At 36.5% G+C, this 19,764-nt stretch overlaps 1 protein-coding gene across 1 annotated transcript in view; it reads right to left on the bottom strand.

The window, feature by feature from the left end:
• FAF1 (Fas associated factor 1) overlaps positions 1–19,764 on the bottom strand; it is a 146,867-nt gene that overhangs the window by 111,309 nt on the left and 15,794 nt on the right. The window contains exons 2-4 of the mRNA XM_030952979.1: positions 18,819–18,887; positions 3,703–3,749; positions 713–921 (exon numbers count right to left, since the gene is read on the bottom strand). Coding sequence (XP_030808839.1) covers positions 713–921; positions 3,703–3,749; positions 18,819–18,887 — 325 coding nt within the window. The remainder of the gene's footprint in view (positions 1–712; positions 922–3,702; positions 3,750–18,818; positions 18,888–19,764) is intronic.

Raw genomic sequence — 19,764 nt, 5'->3', positions numbered from 1 at the left:
GATCTGTATAAGCTCTTCACTAAAAATAAAAAAATTAAAATACTTTTCTTCCTTAGCAGAAGTAAATTAATTCCCATTTTGGGGAATGTAAAAAATTACATGCTCTGAAACACTAGCAATAGCATACTTCTAACAACCTGCTTCAAAATGCATCAATTTTAGGGTAAAGAAAATAAGATTGATAGAATTAATCTTAATTTGAATGAAAGAGTCAAATAAAAATTGAACTAAAAAGAACGCAATGATGTTCCTCACACCAGGAAGAATTCCTCTAATCTTGTCACTAATCCTGTGTAGAAAGAGTTGCCATACAGATTCAAAGAGAAAATGCCAAGATCATCCACTTATTAAAAGCTTGCATCTACACTAATCCTATCCCAAATTACATTTTCATGCCTCAACTTAATCATTAATCTCCATTTTGTTTCTGAAGCAAGTTCATAAGAAAACTAGATTTCAAAATAAATATTTGATAGATCACTAACCTTTACCATGGATTAGTGAAATTTTGCTTTTTTAAAGCTGTAAAGAGATTTGAGAATGGTTAGTAGCTGTGGAGGCTGCATTTTTGGGGGATCTTTCTTTTTTTCTTTTTGAGGGGTTTTGTTCTACTTTCCTTTAGGACTTGGATTTTTGGGGTTGAATCTTTTAAGTTTGTCTTTTTAACAGTTTCACGACAGCAGCTTTCATTTTCATTTTAATAAATCCTTACCAACTGTAGAGCTGTCTTCAAGTACTACATCCACATTTCTGTCTCTGTACTCAACCCTGAAGTCCAGCATTCGAGGTTGTCTTTCCACTATTTGTCTAGATGGCACTACATGGCGAAATGCTGAGGAGGAGGAAGGAGCTGAGGAAGCTGCAGCAGAGTGACTGCTGGGGCCATATGCTGGTCCGTGCAAGGTCTCTACACCGTACCCACTGAAAGACAGGCAGATAAAATGATCTCAACAGAACAGCTTGGCATGTCTAGCCAGAAGTTAGGAAAGCAAAATGACAGTATTATTCACTTACTATAGTCCAGCACACACCTCGAATTATTGCTGCTGTATCTGAGAAAAATGCTTCTTAAAAATGAAAAAATAAATTCTGTATTAGCAATTTTAACCTTTCAGGGCTCAGGAGTGCTGTAGGAGATCAGCATTGGTGACAAACAAACATTTTAAATCCACTATGTAACTAATACCAGAATTATCTTGAGGAGAGGGATTGTTTCCTGTTCCAGGAGTGTTGTGGCCATATAAAAATTGGCACCATGGCAACAACCAGCTTTCTACATCATTGGGCTAGTATCCAGTGGAAATGAGAATAAGAAATACAGCTCAAAATTCTGCATGCAGATAGGTATTTTCTCACACCAAATTAGTGAAAAACAAGTCAGATATGAAAATAGATACACATTTAAGGTAAATAAATAAGATAATTAAGCATGTGTTTTAAAAGAAAACACCTAGAAGTACAACAGCAATGCAATGCTGAATTCTAGTTTGCCTTCAAGTTCAAAAACCTGCAAGGCTCCTGGAGATTCATATAATGATGTCTTTATACCTGATTTAAGGATACCCACAGCATTACAGGTTAGAATAAATTGGAATATCCTCACTACCCAGAAGCACTTCATCTTCCCCAGTGAGCCTCTCCACAGGGAGCACATAACTGGGACTGGAAAAAAGTGTAACAAAACATGACATTTCAGGAATATCACTCCAGGCAAAAAAAAAAAAAAAAAAAAACCCAACCAAAAAAAAAACCCCTATGATTTACAGAAATCAAATTTGGAATGCAAGGAACTTCATCAGGTAAGCCTGGGGTGTTGCCCTTCAGATGTTCTTACTAGGAAGATGCTGGGCAGTTACAGAATCTCATGGTGGATTTCAGAAATGCTGCAACATAACTTGTCTCATTTCCATTCTTTATCAGAACTTATTTGAAAAATTCCTTCTGTTCTCTAAGATACCATGAGATTCTCAGTGGAAATGCTTCATAGAGCAGGTCAAATCTGTCATCTAGAGGAGGTCTGAACTTTAGAAAGTGCAAATGTGGATGGCATGCATGTCACAGAAGTGCAACAGTACCCAGCTATTGCAAATCCCATCATTGTGCCTTTCACATTTGAAACAGAAAAACATGTTATGCTTGTAAAACAAGGGGCTCCTTCACTTCTCACATCAGCATGCTCAGAAGGATGAATGCCCAGCTACAAAGACCCACACTCTCAGACCTATGGCTCAAAAGTCAAAGGCCCACGTCAGAGCCCTAAGAAGCACAGGAAACAGTCTAATTTTCAGTATTTAAAAAAGTATAAATACCAAGTGATATGTTATTTGAATATGAATATGAAATTAAGTAACAATTCTGTTAGTAGACCCAAGAAGCAATGAATATCTCAGTTCTCAGGACTGGATTACAAAATGAGCAACTGAATTACACAACGAAGGGTACTTTTTTCTCTTCAATAAATTAACTTGCTTCAAGTCCAGTTGCATTAATTCTATTTGATTCCACCACAAAAGGCATCCTACATATCTGACTAGCAACCTCTAATAGAACATAAAAAGCCCCACATCAGTAAAATAAGCTTTATCTGAAAACCATTGGAAAGCAGGTTTCTAAATCTTCTGAACCTCCCTTTAAACCACTTCCACTGGAAGAATACAAAACAAGACAAAAACAAAGTAACAAAACTACCTATTTGAAACACATTTGACTATCTAATAATTTCTAAAAATTAATAAATTACTGTGAAAGAAAATGTAAGTGAGCACTGGACCACCCTGTGATTGAAGACAGGCATTAACTACTCTATTCCCCAGCTTCTTTTATCCAATCAAACATTCTGGGATTTTGGATAGAAATGCCTGGAGGTCACAACTTATATGCAGAAAGATGCTCCACAACAAAGACTTGATCTCACATGGACTAAACAGGCCTTACAGTAAATATATATTTAGTAACTTTTATCCTCAATCAAAACCTAGTAAGTATTGACAAAGATGTCAAACACCACTTTACCTATATTATGTATCTTATTTCATCACTGACATTTTGAAATAGTACATTAAGTATTTTTCTGAACAAACTTTTGAACACTGTTTTACTGTCTCACTCAGGTAGCTTAATTCCTGATCTGCTGTTTTCAATTGCCTCATCAGCACTTAGAAGATCAAATTTCAGTGAGTTCAAGATATCCAAGCATCAGCAAGCCAAAATTTAATTCAGAAGCTGAAAGAAAATCAGTAAAACTACTTTTAGACAGGAACAACCTTACTTTATCTATCACATTTTCTGCTCCCTGTAATTCAATTTAAAAAACAAAAAAAAACCACGTACAAATGGTTTTGGCCAGAAATAGGGAAGCATGGAATATCAATACCTTTACAAATGCATAAAGAAAAAGAAGTACTTAGCCAGAAGCATACCAACACACAGTCTTTGTGAAGAAACAACCCTGCAAAGAATGACCCAACCACCAGTGAAAATAAAATGAAAGTTAACTATTTTGAACAGATGTTTGAGCTAGTCCTCTATCAGTATGGGAAAAAATGAATGTTAAATCAGCTTTGCCAGGAATAGAATTTGTGGCTCCAGAAACAGCTTTAAAAGAAGAATTATGTCATCTTCTTAGGAATCAGGAAGGAAAAAAAAAGTAACTGTTACCCAGCATCATTCTCTGCATGTACTACTCCAGTCCTCTGTGCTTACCTTTGTAGAATGCCATTTTCTTGTGGTATAACACCATTTATAGCTGCCTGAAAAGAGAAAACAAATTTTGAGTCAAGCATGCAGAACAAAAATACATCAGAACTTTTATAATATGTTTTGAAGAGTGATCAGCTTGTTTCTAAACATGCCCTAAAATGCTCTCTATTTAGTGAATATTCTTGGTGAACAACATTATCATTATGAGATCTACATAAAATAAAAACCATACTCACGTGAACCATAATACATAATACATAAATACATAAATAAATAATATATAAAATAAAAACCATACCCATGTGAACCATGTGAACCATACCCACTTCTAATATCCATCCTCACATGTCAGATATACCCGACCTGCTGGCCAGAACAGTGGGTGAATGAGTGATGAGTGTCTGGTGCCCAGAGAAGAAGGGGACACTGATGTTTAGCAGTTCACAGATTCCCTGGTACTCCAGGACAAAGTCACACCCTGTGACTGAACTACTGACATCGTCATCTATCAACACCGTTTGTACAAACGGACATTAAAAAAACTGTAGCTTAAGTAAGTGCTTAATAAGCACAAAAATAGATGTAATCAAGATTTAAATGCTATGGTTTCTTTTTCTCTGACTAGATAAACATGACTTTTTAAGAATTTCCATTAATAGTTAAGGCTACATGAAGTCAGAACGTTTTATTGCTGAACTCAGCTAAGTTACTGTGATACTGCAATAAGATTTATCTTGCATTTAGAAACAAATATTGCATTAATAATTATTAAAAAAGCAGAGAAGGAAAAGGTCAGAGGTACCCATAAGCTACAGCTACAAGCCATGAGGCTGTATCAAATTACAGCGAAAACAAAGTTCCCTACCAGATCAGGTTTTAAATCAGTTTATCCACTGTGCATGGTAATAATCAGTGGTTTCTTTCTAACAACGTGTCTCGTTTATCATCCTTGTGGTTTTTGCAGTCATACACAGCCCTTGATGGTGTTCATCTAATAAACCTCCAGGAAAGAGTAGGAGGTTTTGGTTTATTTGGGTTTTTCTGGATTGGCTTCTCCCTCCCATACTCTTCAGCAATATACATTTAATTCATGTCAGTCAACAGATAAAGCTGGCTGAGAGACAAAATTATCCTTTATTTTGCATTTGTAAGATACAGAGAGCAAACACAGGGCTTGTACCACAGAACCTACACTAATAATGATCTGCTGGTGCAACAAAATTCTCTTTACTTGGGGAAAAGAAGCTGCTTCAGTTGTGAAGAAATACAGCAATGTGGAATTTTCACACTTCTGTCAAAACTCTGTCTCAGAGGATTAAATCAGCTCAAACTTCTTCTGAGCCTAGTTAGAGGGGTTAAATACAATAGAGGCTTCAAGCTATTTTCTTTTAAACCGAATAACTCACTTGTTCATATATCCCCAGTTTTGTAAACTTGATGACATTTAAGGGGCACAGGAGTAAGAAAAAACAGCAGAAGCATTATGTGCTTTTTTGATGGAAAGACCTCTATTAACCACACTGTAAAACTGAAGAGTCCAGACAGTGTTTGTTAAGCAAGATGGAAGACTAAAATAATGTAGACAGCAAATGGTAGCAGTGCACATGTACATACTGCATAAATATTAAATATCCATGTTCTAACAAGACAGCTATAAGTAGACCCTGCAAAGAAAAAAAGAAAAAGGAACAACCATCTGCTTTAGAATTTCATTGGGAGAAGGTTGTGACTATAAAAAAAAAAATTAAAACAAGAACACGTTACTAAGGCAAGATCTGCTCCAGGCTGTTCCTCCCCAGTGTCAGCCCCCTTTGAAAGAGGCTCACATCTCTATGGTTATGCAAACATTTCATTTTTTTGTCTCCATTTTTTTGTCTCTCCAAACAGGGATCTTTGATTACCAAAACCACCCTGTATAGCTAATTTATAGTCATTAAAAATGTGTGCTACCCTCTAAACAATTTTAATAACCAAATCTATTTATGGGTTACTGATATAAAGAAACCATGTCTGGATCAGAAAGCTCTTTCAGCTCCCAATAACCTGCTGCTGAGAGTGATGCCAGGGGAGCAGCACTCTGTGCTCTCACACTGCATATCCACGAGTGCCCCTGCTGGATCCAGGGTACCACAGCTTGCTAATGCTATCACTATTTAAACAGCGAAGTTCATCTTAAATGGAAAATTACTGGGGCTTCAGAAGATTTTTCCCAAAGCCAAGAATCCTAGGTGTGTCTCAGTGCTATCCATACACTAATTCTGCCATAACACTGTCCCATCCTAGAACAGAATCATTCCTGTTTTGATGACAACCTTCAAACAACGACCAGGCCCACAATTTATTTCATTAAATTATAAACTGAATGTAGCTCTTCTTGATTTATACATTTTGTTTAGAGATATCAATCATATAGCCAGGAATTGGAACAGCTTATTTAAAAATTCATTAAGTACTGCATAACCTGACCTAATTGGACCTGCTTTGGGTCAAAGAGACATCCAGAAACAACTTCCAGTCTCAAGCACCTGTGATTCCACCATCCAATAGCACAGTTATCTTGATAAACATACTGGGGGTTTCTTAAATGAAAAGGATGTCAAGAATGTGACGTAAGACTGGACTGACAAGTGCCCATTAAAAGGTTCAAAGTAACAATATTTTTGGCGTGTTTTTTTCAGCAGCACGCTTCCAAGTTACAGTATCGAAATATATTCAATCCAATTTTTTTGTTTCCCAAAAACATAGGGAACAATAAAGCAACAGGGTTAATGAAATGTTACCAAATTCATTAAAAGTTTGGGCAACATAAAAAATCCATGGCATTCTGAAATTATTTAGGTACCTGAAGAACACTGCAAAACAGACTGAAATTTAGAAAACTTTTCCTTAAGGGAATATTAACTTAACCAGATTGTCAGTTCTGATTAATTGTGACTATCTTTAATCAGTACAAAACAGTGTTAGAAAGAAAACCAATACCACCATTCCTTAATTACCTATGGAAACAACATCAATGACTTCCTTCAAAATACACAATTCCAGTGCTAACCATTGAAAAGCAATGGAGCACATCTTAAGAGTGACTCTCATCCCAGGGTCCCATGAATAATGTGGGTTTATAGATAGCACAAACATTCAACTCACAAGTTGTAAATACTCAGTGGTTTTCACAAAGTTTGAAGATGGATTGGATTTACCAATCATATTATTTCAAAGCAGAAGTCTACATACACTGATTGAATATTCAAACGAGGCAAGGGGTTTGTTCCACTTCACAAGCTACAGATGGGAGGTAATTTTTAAATTTCCAGAATTTGCAGAATTCAAAAGAGATATTTAAATGAATTAAGAGTTAAAGGCAGTCCCAGGCAAAAGAGCAGTTAAAGGCTCTTGCAATGGGTGAGGAGGGAGCTTCTCCTCAGTGGCCATCTCGTGTTCCTCCCCTTTCCTTCCCAAACTCCACAGCACACCGTGGTTTTGGCTGACAGATACAAACCCCTGAAAATCTCTCCTTTGGAAGCTCCACAAGAGTGCAGAGCAAAAGGTTTCACAAAGCACAAAGCAAGATCAACTCTCCAAAACAGGGCACTAGAAAACACATCCATAAGCAGAAGGAGAAAGCAAGTTGGAGCAGCACAGTGCTGGAAGAACAATCCTTTCAGAGGAGGAGGCTGGAGAGATGTAAATAACCTGCACACCTGAGAGCTGCATGAGTTTCACTGGGATAAATAACCAAACCAGCTCAACACAACCAGCACAAGCTGCTCCCAGAGAATTCCAAAAGCCTTATTTAGGTTTGACTGCACTCAGCAAGTGACACCACTTGAGCCTACTTTGCAAAGCCCTCACAGAGCTTTACATTCATTTAGGTAAAAGCTGAGGAGGTTTACATTAAACAAACACAGTACACAAATGAGACCTCGAGATATGGTAATAGGAACTGCCACAGTAAATGATCAAAAACCCAAAGGTGGCCAACCAAATGGCATCAAGTGCTACAGAAAGTCACAGGGAATTATAATGGAGTACTTGCTCATGGAGCATTTTCTTCCAACCCCCCAATTTTCTGACACAGTCAGATTTACAGTGTTAGCAAATTTGTCATGTATTCAACTTGAGGCAATAGCCTCATAAACCACATATTTAATTATTTCTATGAAACTGAGTAAAAGCTTTTTTGATGAGAGGATTCACTTATTATGACTTCCAAAAATCTGTAGTCTCCTCCAGATGCTACAAACTCAGATTTTATTTTCAGTTTAACACGTCTGGCAAGCTAAGAAACCAAAGTTCTGCATTTTGTCTCTTTAGTATTCATTTTCCCTCTCCTGCCTATTATGCACTTAGTATCTTCTCAATATAAAAACAATTTCTCTCACATCACAAATGCAGAAAGTTTACCCCATGCTGCTTTCTACATTAACAGAGGCAAAGATAGGAAGAGGTGTTAGCCACTTGTAGGACAGAATTTAAAATTATAACCAAAAAAACAGGCATTTTGATGTTTCATACTCAGAACAAAGAAAAACTTGTTCTAATCTTTGACTCTTTCAGCATTTAATCTAAGATTTATTTTTCTGATTAAGTGAATATAATACCAAAACTTAGATACAAGACCTCACTACAGAGGGTGAGACGACACACAAGACAAACATACTGTGGTTTTGAGTTCTGCAGAATAAAAAAAACTCTAGTTGTTTTATTTTGGAAATGTTAGCCTGTATTCATCTGTGCTTGAGGATCACTCATAATTTGCTGAATGTAAAGAAGTGTAACAAAATACACTAAAAAGCCCTCATTAAGAATTCATAATAAATTTTTAAATTTGTCTTTTATATTTTGTTATATATTTCCACAGCAAAAATGGGTCACTAAAAACACTCTGTTTACAATTGTCAGTCCACTGCAAATCATTGTACTCCTAATTTGGGCTAAATGTGATATTCTCCCTGATACACAATACCCTTACTCTAATTTTCTGATTTCATATTATAAACTTTTTATCCTAAAGTTTTAAAATCCATTTTTTATTTGAAGTTGAAACAAATAAATGGTCAATAGAACTCCAAATGCTTTCTACAATGGAGAGAAGGGGTTTTTTAAAAGAAAGGAAACAAACCCCAAAACTAAACAAATATTATCCAGAAAGAGGAAAAGCAAATAACTGAACGATAAAGGAAAACATTAGTGAGACAAAGCATCCATGAAAGGACTGAAAAAGCAAAAGTGAACTTCAAAGCGCTTCCAAACCATAAATCTAAGTGACAGAGGAACATATTTTCACATGCAACAGTAAAGCAAAACAGGAGAAGTGTACAGATTTATTAGTTCCTTTTGAGCATTGAAGTATTTCTTAAAATGAAACTAACTCATGGCTCTGCTGAATGAGTATATCCCAGAAATAACAGTAAATGTTTGAAATCATGCTCCTTTAATAACTTTCTTTTTTGCAAATACTGATTTGGGCTAATTTTCAACAGAACTGGTAATAATGGGTACTGGCAGGCGCAGACACATCAAAACATTTGCTCTGACCCTCATACTGTGATTTTGGGAATCTGGATAAAAAGTAACACCACCCACAGACTTCTCTTGCAATCAGTTTACAACAATAAAAAAATAGAACATTCCAGAATAAAACAGCAGAAGTTTTAGTAACTGGTGCTGACAAAATCATCCTGTAAGTATTAGTCAAATCCTGCATAATACAACAAAGGTTTACTGAAAGCAGCTGTATTAATCACCAATGTTTCTTTCTGCCCCAAGACATGCAGATTGGACCCTGAGATTCCCAAGCAGAGCAATGTGCCTTCTGAACAGCTTTATGCAACTACCAAATCTCTCACCTGTTCCAAGCAAGTCTGAGATGCATATTCTAAACAAGAAATTCCATGAAACCTTCAGCAGAAATACCAATCACTTTAACCAGAAAAAAGCCTTATTACAAACAAGATCACCTTACTACACAGCTACTTTGAAACCATTACTTTCAGAGGTTACAAAAATTGACTGCTATGAGGTTAAGTAATAAAACAATATCATTCAGTTTGGGTTTTTTCATTAATTCAGTAATATTTAAATAACAAAATTACTAATTGTGCCTCAGTAGTAGGAGAAGCAATCTCTACCTGTGTTATTTTTGGCAGGCTTTTCAAGGCAAAGGAATGAGTCAGCTTTTTCCTGTAGCTTATGTTATATTTGCTGGCATCTCCCCAGCTTTGCAAGTCTCAAAAGTATTTCCAAGTGCTAGACGTGAAGTTACACCCACAAAGTTTATACAGAATGACAACATTTGTCCCCATCGTGGTTAAAATTTAACCAAAAACCGTAATTGAACTACAATGAAATGTCTTCTATGCATTCTGCTTTATTTCAGCTTGCTTTCTTTACAACAAATATACTTCATGAAAAGCTGCAAAACAATAGGATTGCTAATAAAGCAAAAAATTAACATTTCATCAAAAAATGCCACATGAATACATTCATACAGATGATTCACTTCATCAGCAAGAGGGCACGCGTTGAAATAGTTTACAATTAGCACTCTAGATGTGGTTTCCCATTTCTCCCTACATCTTTGGTGGCTTCAGCAAATTTTTTCCTGTCACTCCTACAACATGCCTAAATGCACTAGGAAGCCTTTCAACAGTTAGATATACTTCTAAAATTCTGAGGGAAGGAAAACCCACTACATTTTGAAGAGTTCCTTAATTCTATGTTGTCACTGCCTAATTCCCCAAACAAAGTGAAACGGAAATAAAAAATTCATAACTGAATGTGTTTTCCTGGCACAGTGAAAGTAAAGAACCTGTACAGATTTCTAAGAAGCTTAAGGATCAGCAGGTACCTGAGCTGACTCTAGCTCAGCAGGAATAAAGGAAAACAATCTACTCTCAACAACCCACTCAAAACTCATTCACATAGAAAGGGAAAGTAGCCCATGAGGTGTCTCTGCTTTGACACACATACAAGCACCTTGGTCTTAGTCATGAATGTCACAACTTTGACACTAATGCTGCTTCACCTTCCAAAAGAAAGGAATGCTTATGCTTAATACTAAAATATATTTTATTACTCCTTAAAACATAAATAAATAGAAAGCAGGAGAGTCAGATAAACCAAAGGCTATGCCTTGATATGAATACTGGAAAATGTTCTGAACTCCCATATTTTCACCCCTCTCCCAGTAATTTTATATAAATTTGAATGGCAATGCTAAAATGGAAAGTTTAGGAATAAGCTACGTCATGACAATATATTTTTTTGTTCAGTCTTATTTTTAAAAAGTGGGGTTTTTTTAGTCATTCATTGTAACATACTAGCTCTTAGAAAGTACTACCAGGGAAGAAATTTCAGGACACAAGAACTCAGTACACAAAAAGTCACAGAAGTACTGCCAAAAGCCTAAGGCCCCTTCACTGAAAAGCCATAATAACATGAAATATCAACAGTGCTCCAATGACCCCAGCTGTAGTCAACCATCTGCCTAATCACTAATCCATAACAAAAAAAAATAGTTATGCAAGACTTAGCTTAAAAATTTGAAAAGCAGAAAATCCCAAAATGATGTAAGTAACCTGCAAGCTGTCTCAGTAGTTTCTCCAACAGCCTGTGCAGTTCTGCTGGGGGGCACCAACCCAGGACAGGCTAAGGAGAGTTTATTGAAATAAAACTAGAAACTGTTCAGATATTCAACAGTATTTTAAGTAAATCCATTTTTAAGATACTCTGCTTCTAAAGTCTGATGGCTCTAGATGGCTCCTAGCTTTTGTGGTAAAAATTTTCACAAGTAACGTTCATTTCCAAAATAGCCACAGCACTGGCACAGATGCTATTCTTAAATAATTTACTTAGTTTTTCTCCTACTCACACAGTAGGAGAATGACAGACTAAACACTTGTCAAACACATGTTTATAAGATGTGTGCAATTTTTAGTTCAACTAAATAGGTCACAGTCACAGAGTAATAAACTACAGATAACTCACACCAGGCAATTCACTATTAGTATATTCTAGAAATTTGTTCTGAAATTTGAATGTCTCAGGAAAAATGAATGATAAGCAATCTTTGTAGAAACTACAAATAAGATGTAGCAGCTCTAAAAAAAGTATTTGTAAAAACTAAGGTAGGTGGGTGATGCATTCACAGAGCTCCAGCAGTACTACAGGGCAGTACTGGGATCTCAGGTGCTGCTTTTTGTTTATTCTCAGAACACAAAAGTCTCTGTTAAAAGAAACAAGAGTCTTTCACCATGAAAAGAAATCTAAATATATTAGTCCCATTGCTTGTTTGATCACTAAACAAGAAGAACTTGAGTTTATTTCTTAACAAAATTACTTAAGTAACTAAAAACCTAAATTACTTAAGTAACTAAAACCGTAAATTACTTAAGCAACTAAATTTCATCTGTTATTTGAAAAGGAGAGGCAGAAGTTATGTTTTACTTTACAATATTGCCAGCAAAGCTTTACTTAAAAATATTCTCCACTCCCTTTCTGGGCAGAAAGAAAAATAAAATTTCATATACATCATCACAGCAACAAAATACAGCCATAAAATACATAATCACAACCCCTTTGTTACCCTTACGTGAATAAAGCAGGTTTTGGGGGGTTGTTTTGAGGGTTTTTTTTTTTTAATGGATGAATGTGCATACAACTATGTGGAAAGCCATACCATGATTACAACTGCCTACAGACCCACGCATTTCATATAATCTTCCATGAAAAAAAATACATGAAAAGGAAATATGTTCTACCAAAGATTAAGGCATTTGAAAGAAAGTAAAAACAATTCATTTAATACTGTTTTTAAGAATCAACAAGTCTTCTGTGCTACCACCCAGCTGCATAAAATACACAGCATCCATCTGAGCTTACTCAAAGACACACAAATGTCACTTTGAAAGCCTGAAAACGCTGGAAATACAGAGAATGAAAAATACAACAATTTTTGCAAGCAGGGATCCCTAATTTAACAAAAAATACATTAAAGACTTCCAAAGGGGATTTCTATAGTCCTTTGTAAAAGACAAGTTCACATACAATTGTGTCCTGCTAGGAGAGATTAATGCTGCAATTGAACATACAAAAAGCCCTGCAACTCCTGAATTTGCTGGAGAACAGGCACCATGCCCATGGGATGCCTGCACCAGTGGGATGCCCATCCACCAACACTCCTTGGGATCCAACCCAGGGCTTCCTTCTTCCTTCCCTCTGCTGGCAGAGGGTTGTGAATGCTGGACAGGCTCCTCACTGCAGTAACAGTGAGAATAAACCTGCTGAGCTGACAAGAACATGTTCCACAGGACACCCAGATCCACAGGAGAACACCTGTCTAAAACAAAACTTTAACTGCTCCTTAAAAAAATCTATATACAAACCTCTGCTTCCAGTAGGCAGATGTGACTGTTCATCTGACCACAGGAAGAATGTTATTAATACACAGACAAGCTCATGTTCCCAACAGTGAAAATCCCTCAGACTTAGTCCTAATGAGAGGAATATAGCCTGAACTTCTCACTGCTCCCACAGTGAGTGCTGTCAAATCTGTGCCATATTCAGTATGCAATTCTGAAGTAAAGAAAATAGCAGGTCAGCAATACAAAATAAAAGGGTCAGTGTGATGAACACCATCACCATAAAGTGCAGCCCTGGTTCCCAGCCACTGAAACACAGCCTTGCAATGCAACAGTACAGCTGCTGAACACCGGGCATAAACATACACTGAACACTGCCCCACATTTAAGGAAAAGAAAGGGCTGTGTGCCAAACTCAGATTAATCACCTTGTTTCTGGAGGCAGATTAATTCAAATCAATCAAAATACCATACAGAGAGAGACCACATCAAAGCTGTAGCAGGCCAAACCAGAGCAAGAGAAACAAAAGACAATCTAAGTGTATCAGTTTTACCAGCTCCTACTGAATTTTGCTACACCTTATAACAAAAGGATTGTTACTGGTTAGAGCATTGGAAGATACAAATAACAGATTGCTGATAACTGTCAAGAGCCCATTCTTTGCCATTCCCACCTAAATGGGCACCTCCAAGAGAAATAAAAAATTTCCAAGTCCTACCTGATTTTTCTCAGTTCAATTTTTTTGTCTGTTCAGTTACTTTGTTCCAAAAGACATTACATAGATGTAAATACACATATACAAAATTGGTACTTAGAGTAAAAAAAAATCCTGTCTGAGAAATATTCTTTTCCAATAAGTTTATAAGCAAGATGCAAAAAAACCTCCATCTGCCTAAGTTATCCATTTAAAATTAAAAGTTCTAGTTGAGAGCTGAAGCTTTATAAAACCAAATGTTCAAAATATATAATTTCTCTTTCCAAGACAGAGAATTGCTTCTTGTCAGGAGATTCTTGGAACCTGAGTATGACAGGAACTGCAAGTCATCCCATCTCCAGGTACACTAAACTGCTGGTTTTACTGGAAACACAGAAGTTATACTGTGCTTTGATCCTCCACCAGAATATAGAATAATCAAGCCAAGTACAGGAGGAAGGCACAAAGGTAATTTTGAAAATAAAAAATGGGATGGGGTTATATATGTACAATCATTATACACATATTTGCAAGGAAACTGAATATTGGAAAATAAATGCCCCCCTACCCCCATTATTTTGATGAAATTTATTTTCTTCTTAAAGCAATACTAAAAAGTACCTATATTACAATGTTTCTTAGAAAAGATATGAAATAAAAACAATTTTAAACTGGGGAACAGGAGTAAAAACAGAAATGGCCATCCTGGAAAAAGCAGAAAATTAAGTGTGGTGAATTCTGCTTTTCATTCAAAAATCCTGTTCTGATTACCAGTACAGAATATGAAGTCATGCTGCATATGAAGGACTTGAATTTTTCATTAAATCTGTGAAAGGCAGAGCAGATCACTTCACTTACTTTCATGCACAGATTCAAGCACTGGATCTCAAGAGAGCAAGGAGTTCTCACCTGTGCAATAACCTCACCTATATAAAGGTCCATAGAGCATAAGGTCAAGTCACTAATGGGTGATTTTCCTTTAAATATGAACCATCATCAAAAACATGTCAACAGACACAGAGTTGGGATTTTTCATGCTTTTATTTTATTGTTTATACACAAAGTTTAAAATGTCTTTATCTGTCATTCTTACCTTCACATGCCAAAAGAGAAGGTCAGAGTCTAAATGGGCAAGCTATGAAACCACCAGACTTTACATTGGACAGAAATTCCTAACTTCTGCTTCCTCAGATGGTAAAAATTACTGTAAATTAATAGAGCTGAAAGAAATGACACTCACGAAATAACATACCAGCAACCCTGGGAGGCTTAAGAGAGCTGCATCCATTTATAGCAGAATGCCTGAAGAGATCATTATATTATCTATGTTGATCTTCTGTATCTCACAGAACATCTGAAACATTTTGTCGCCCAGCCTATAATAAGCCCTGTAATTAGGCTACAGTGTTCTAACACAGAAAAACCCCAAGCTGCTCTATATGCAGCAGACCACCACAAAGGCCAAGTCATATGCAGCAGAGGGGAACTAATTATTGGCAAAATTAGGCTTCATGATCCCACCAAGCAGTTTTTACACTGTTGCTGCATATGAATTCCTCTGCAGCACTCTTGTGACCAATTTTATTTTGAGCACTTGAACAAAGCCAAGCAACCAAACATTTATGAAAGACAGCTTCCCATACTGCTTCAAGCAGCTACTGCAAAACATATACAACTGCTTTGAGCACTATAAAACATATACAGCTCCGAGACATTTAAATCCAGTTTATTTAGTACCCAACTCAAGATAAATTAGAGGCAGTTTATATTGTCTTAGGGTATCCCATAGAGAGGATTAGAGATGAAGACTTCTAACTGAGGGTAAGTAATCTTTTAAAGGTCAAAAATAGGAAGCTGACGTTTCAGTTCTAAACTGAAAAGAAAAATGAATTCTTTTTAATTCTTAATTAAAAACAAAAGTGACTATTAGAAAAACTAAACCCAGAAAGGAGAGCCTTACACTTAACCCAGGTTTAGCTTTGTTTAAAGGTAAAACCAAATGTCCAAAAGATACAGAACATAGTAACAGTAATAGGAAAGATACTGGTGACATTTTAACCCTTAATACTAAATTCTAGCAAGACCAGGGGAAAAAATGCAGGGACAAAGTCAGCAGCAGGAATACTTCTTCAGTGCAAACAAAGTAATCCTCAGAAAAGCTTACACAAACACACAGTACTTGTAGCACAATGTAAGGAACTTGTTTTGTGAACCTAATAACCTCTGCTGTCTGTGCATTCTGATGTACTTCTCTGTCAGCCCATGTCAGTGCCTACTTCTCTGTTTCTGTTTGGGATCCTTCTGCTTTCCAGCTCACCAGGGCTCCTTCTTTTGGTTGTTTTGGCTGAAGTCCCAGAGAAATAACAACGCCCTTGAGCTGAGTGTCAGAGAGTTCAAGAAGCAACAGGTGCCCAAGGGAATCTTCAACCTGGGTCTTTAGCACAGCCTCTGATAATGCATGACTTTTTTTCCCCAAACAGGAACATGGAATTGAGATACAGACAGGCTGAGTGAAAAGCAAGAGTAAACAATCTCTTTGAGACAAGAACTTCCTTATGTTTTTGGTTTTTCCCCCTTTTGCTGCAGGAGTGCCCCTGAACTTTGGTTGATGACATTCAAATGGGAATTGCTTAGCTTTCTACTTAGTAGCCTGGGTGTCTCACAGAAGATTGCCTCATCAAATACTGACTTCTAATTTTACTTCCAACATCATAGAAGTAAAGGAATCAACATTTAAAAGCCTCTGAATCAGATGCAGAAAACGAAGTGAAATTAGAGAAAACAGAAATTGTATTCTTCCCGTTTACCTAACAGTGGGGCCCAAAGGATGGCAGAAGAGCTCTTACCAAAATCATCACTACTTCACTACTGTCCTCATGAACTGTGAATCAAGTTCTTCAAGTTTGGTTTTCCTTAGAAATCAAGAAAAAGTTTTGCTCTGAGTTGAACGACATATTTAGTGCCAAACTAAAGGATTTCTTTAGTTTTTCATCTCAGCTAAAAAAACCGAAGACCTTTTGGTTGAATTAAAACAAACCCTCCCCAATTCCTAGGCAATGAATCTGTACTTGACTACTGAATTTAAGGTATTAAAAAATCCAACCAAAGGAAAAAAAAAGGAAAAAAAAAAAGAAAAAAAACACCACCACACATGGATCAAAAATGCTACATTTCTCTTAAGTCATGAGCCTTTCCCCAAGTTCTTCTGAAATGCTAAAAACCCTTGCCTAACAGATAGTTGATTCTCTCACACCCCAGGAACTCCTTTTTTCACTCTTCTCTTCCTTCATTCTTTTGTTTCTACCTCCTTGTTAGATTAGCAGGATTTGACTTTCACTCCCACTCCCTTTTTTATTCAAGGACTGCTTTGAATAAAAATGAGCCAGTGTCCTGTTAATGACAGACCCTTAGGGCATCTCCTTCACTTACAGTCTCCTCGACATTATTTTTTTCTTCTACAACTTACCATTTCCTTTTCATAGACATCCTCTCATCCATCTTCTGCCTAGTTTCAAAAACTATGTATCTTCCTCAAGTACCTCTTGCATTCCTAATTTTCTATCCTTTCTTACTTTCCCTATACCTTTTTTAAGCTTGCACATTTGGGTCGTTACTTCTTTCCTCTCTATATTCTACTTCTAGATCATCTAATAATCACTAAAAAAATTAGGTATTTAAAGGTGTTCTCATAGCTTTAAAAACTTCATTCTGCTTTCTGGTCATTCTGGAGTCTCAGAAGAGACTTATTTGTTCTGACCATTTTTCATGGCACTTCTCTCATTCAACCCAACCTGTTGGCCGTTTATTGTAATGCACACAAATTACAAATCCCCCAAAACCACATCCAACAGATCTAATGGATTGTATGGGAAACTTCACAACCTGAACAGAATGCACAAGGCCACTCCTCACCTTCCAGTAAACACTTGAATTTTCAAAAGAGCTCATGCCACGTCACTACAAACTACCATGACAAAAGGCGTTTTAATTCCAACACTCAACACACATCTGGGTTTTTCTGTTTGAAGCCACTGATGACAGACACTCCCTTCTGCTCACTGGCGTCTCACTCCTGCTCATACCTTGACATGTTGCAAAATAAAGACCGCGTTCATTTTAACACGTAGTTTCAAGTGTTGAGAGTTTGTACTCGTTTTTTACAATAGGTCACAGTTCAAACTACATCCCTAGCCAATTTTGGAAATCTAATTTTTTTCATAATAACTTTCTGATATTTTGGACTGGTCCAAAGGTCACTCATTCGGAAAAAATGAAAAAGAAAAGGAAGAAGTCAAATGTTTTACAGTTTAACAGAAGACCACTCGCTTTTTAATTTGCTGTAGTTTACACTTCTAAACCTTAAGAAATTGGATTAATAGTTTCTTTCTTTACTAATCCTGTGAAGAGTCTTAAAACACCTAAGACTATTTTGCTTGGTTTCATTGGTTTCCTCCTACTTGTATGCACATTGAACCTTGTGGCAAAATAGATGAGAGGATTTTTCAGGATGCGTGTTTGCTGGATATTTTGTTTGTACTTAATGGTCTCTGGATAGCACCAAATCTAAATAAAGTTATGGCTTTAATCATCTGACTCAATCCTGCACAACCACCAACAATAGAAGAGCAACAATCCTATTTTAAATTAAAAACACATGAAAATTTGAAAAAGTTGTTTTATCTTCCCTTTCTTCCACAGGAACCTAAATCCTCAAAACCTATGTGTGTACACACAGGTCTTCTAAAAACACTACCCTTCATAACACTGCTTACACAATGAAGCCAAGAGGAAACTAAAGACAATATGAAACATGGCTTTAGAGGACAAGAAAGAAATGAAAAAATCCTGAAAACAATCACAGCAGAGCAGGGTTTGTTCAACTCAGGATCACCTTTACTTGGAGATGAGGCTGTAACAGACCAGAAACAGCCTGCACATAGCAGCCTGTTTGTCCCAGCCACAAGACACCCCCAAATTTGAAATAAGGCTACCAGCTGTCTTAGCAAGATGCCATGTCACTGTTATGTGGAGTTGATCTATGAAGTCATTTTCTTAGAATACTTACCACTAAATCCCAGTTATTTTGTTCAAGCAACGTTATAGCTTCATCAATATTTTCAATACCAGTACATGCCTAAAAATAAAAAAAAAGCAGTAAAGAGAATTAAAAGCATTGATCAAAATCAGGGTATTAAGACTTATAATTCAGTTAATTTCAGCAGGATTACTGGAAAAGTATAGGTTTTCCCTTTCTGTTACAAAAGGGTAATACAGAAATCAGACTTCAAGGTTTAAACATCAAACATTTAGATATAACTCCCTGTTCCATCAGAGGACTCTTGTGTAACCTTGAGCAAGCCACCTAGGGAAGCAAGACCAAGTAGTTATTTGTAAAATTAGGACAACAGTGCTGTCCCATAAAGGTGTTTTACCTTCAAAACCGTGAAGCACTCATACTAACTTTAAAAGGGAAAAAAACCTTAAAGTTCTATCCCTGTACTCTGGCTTTACCTAATTCAAGAAATCTAACACAATAGCATTTTTAAGGTTAACCCTCATAAAACTGTATTTTGAACTGAGCTTAATTCCAAACACAAGAGCACCTCTACTCAGCAAAAACTGAGATGCAGTGACCTGCTGCCTTTTTTGATACCCAAACCTTTTCAACTACTCAACTTCAGCAGGCAGAGCATTGCTGTTCATTCTGCCACATATTTGCCACCATTCACATTGAAGCATATCAGATCTATTTTACCAAAAGAGAAAAAAGGAAACAGCTAAGTCTCTTTCTGGAATTTATCTTTCATCCTAACTGTATTCAAACACAAGAGCAGTTCAGAATTTTACAAGATCTGAAACATGATTGTATTCCTTCTGCTCTACCACACAGTTACATAAAACTGTGGTATATAAAACTGCATCCAAAAAAATAAAAAACCAAACTTTTTAACAATAATAACACAGAGCTAGATAGCAGCAGCAAACAATCAGTTTTCCTGATTCCCTTTATG

The sequence above is a fragment of the Camarhynchus parvulus genome, chromosome 8 (assembly GCF_901933205.1).
Source record: "Camarhynchus parvulus chromosome 8, STF_HiC, whole genome shotgun sequence".
Classification (NCBI taxonomy): domain Eukaryota; kingdom Metazoa; phylum Chordata; class Aves; order Passeriformes; family Thraupidae; genus Camarhynchus; species Camarhynchus parvulus.
This window is presented reverse-complemented; position numbering and strand designations above follow the sequence as displayed.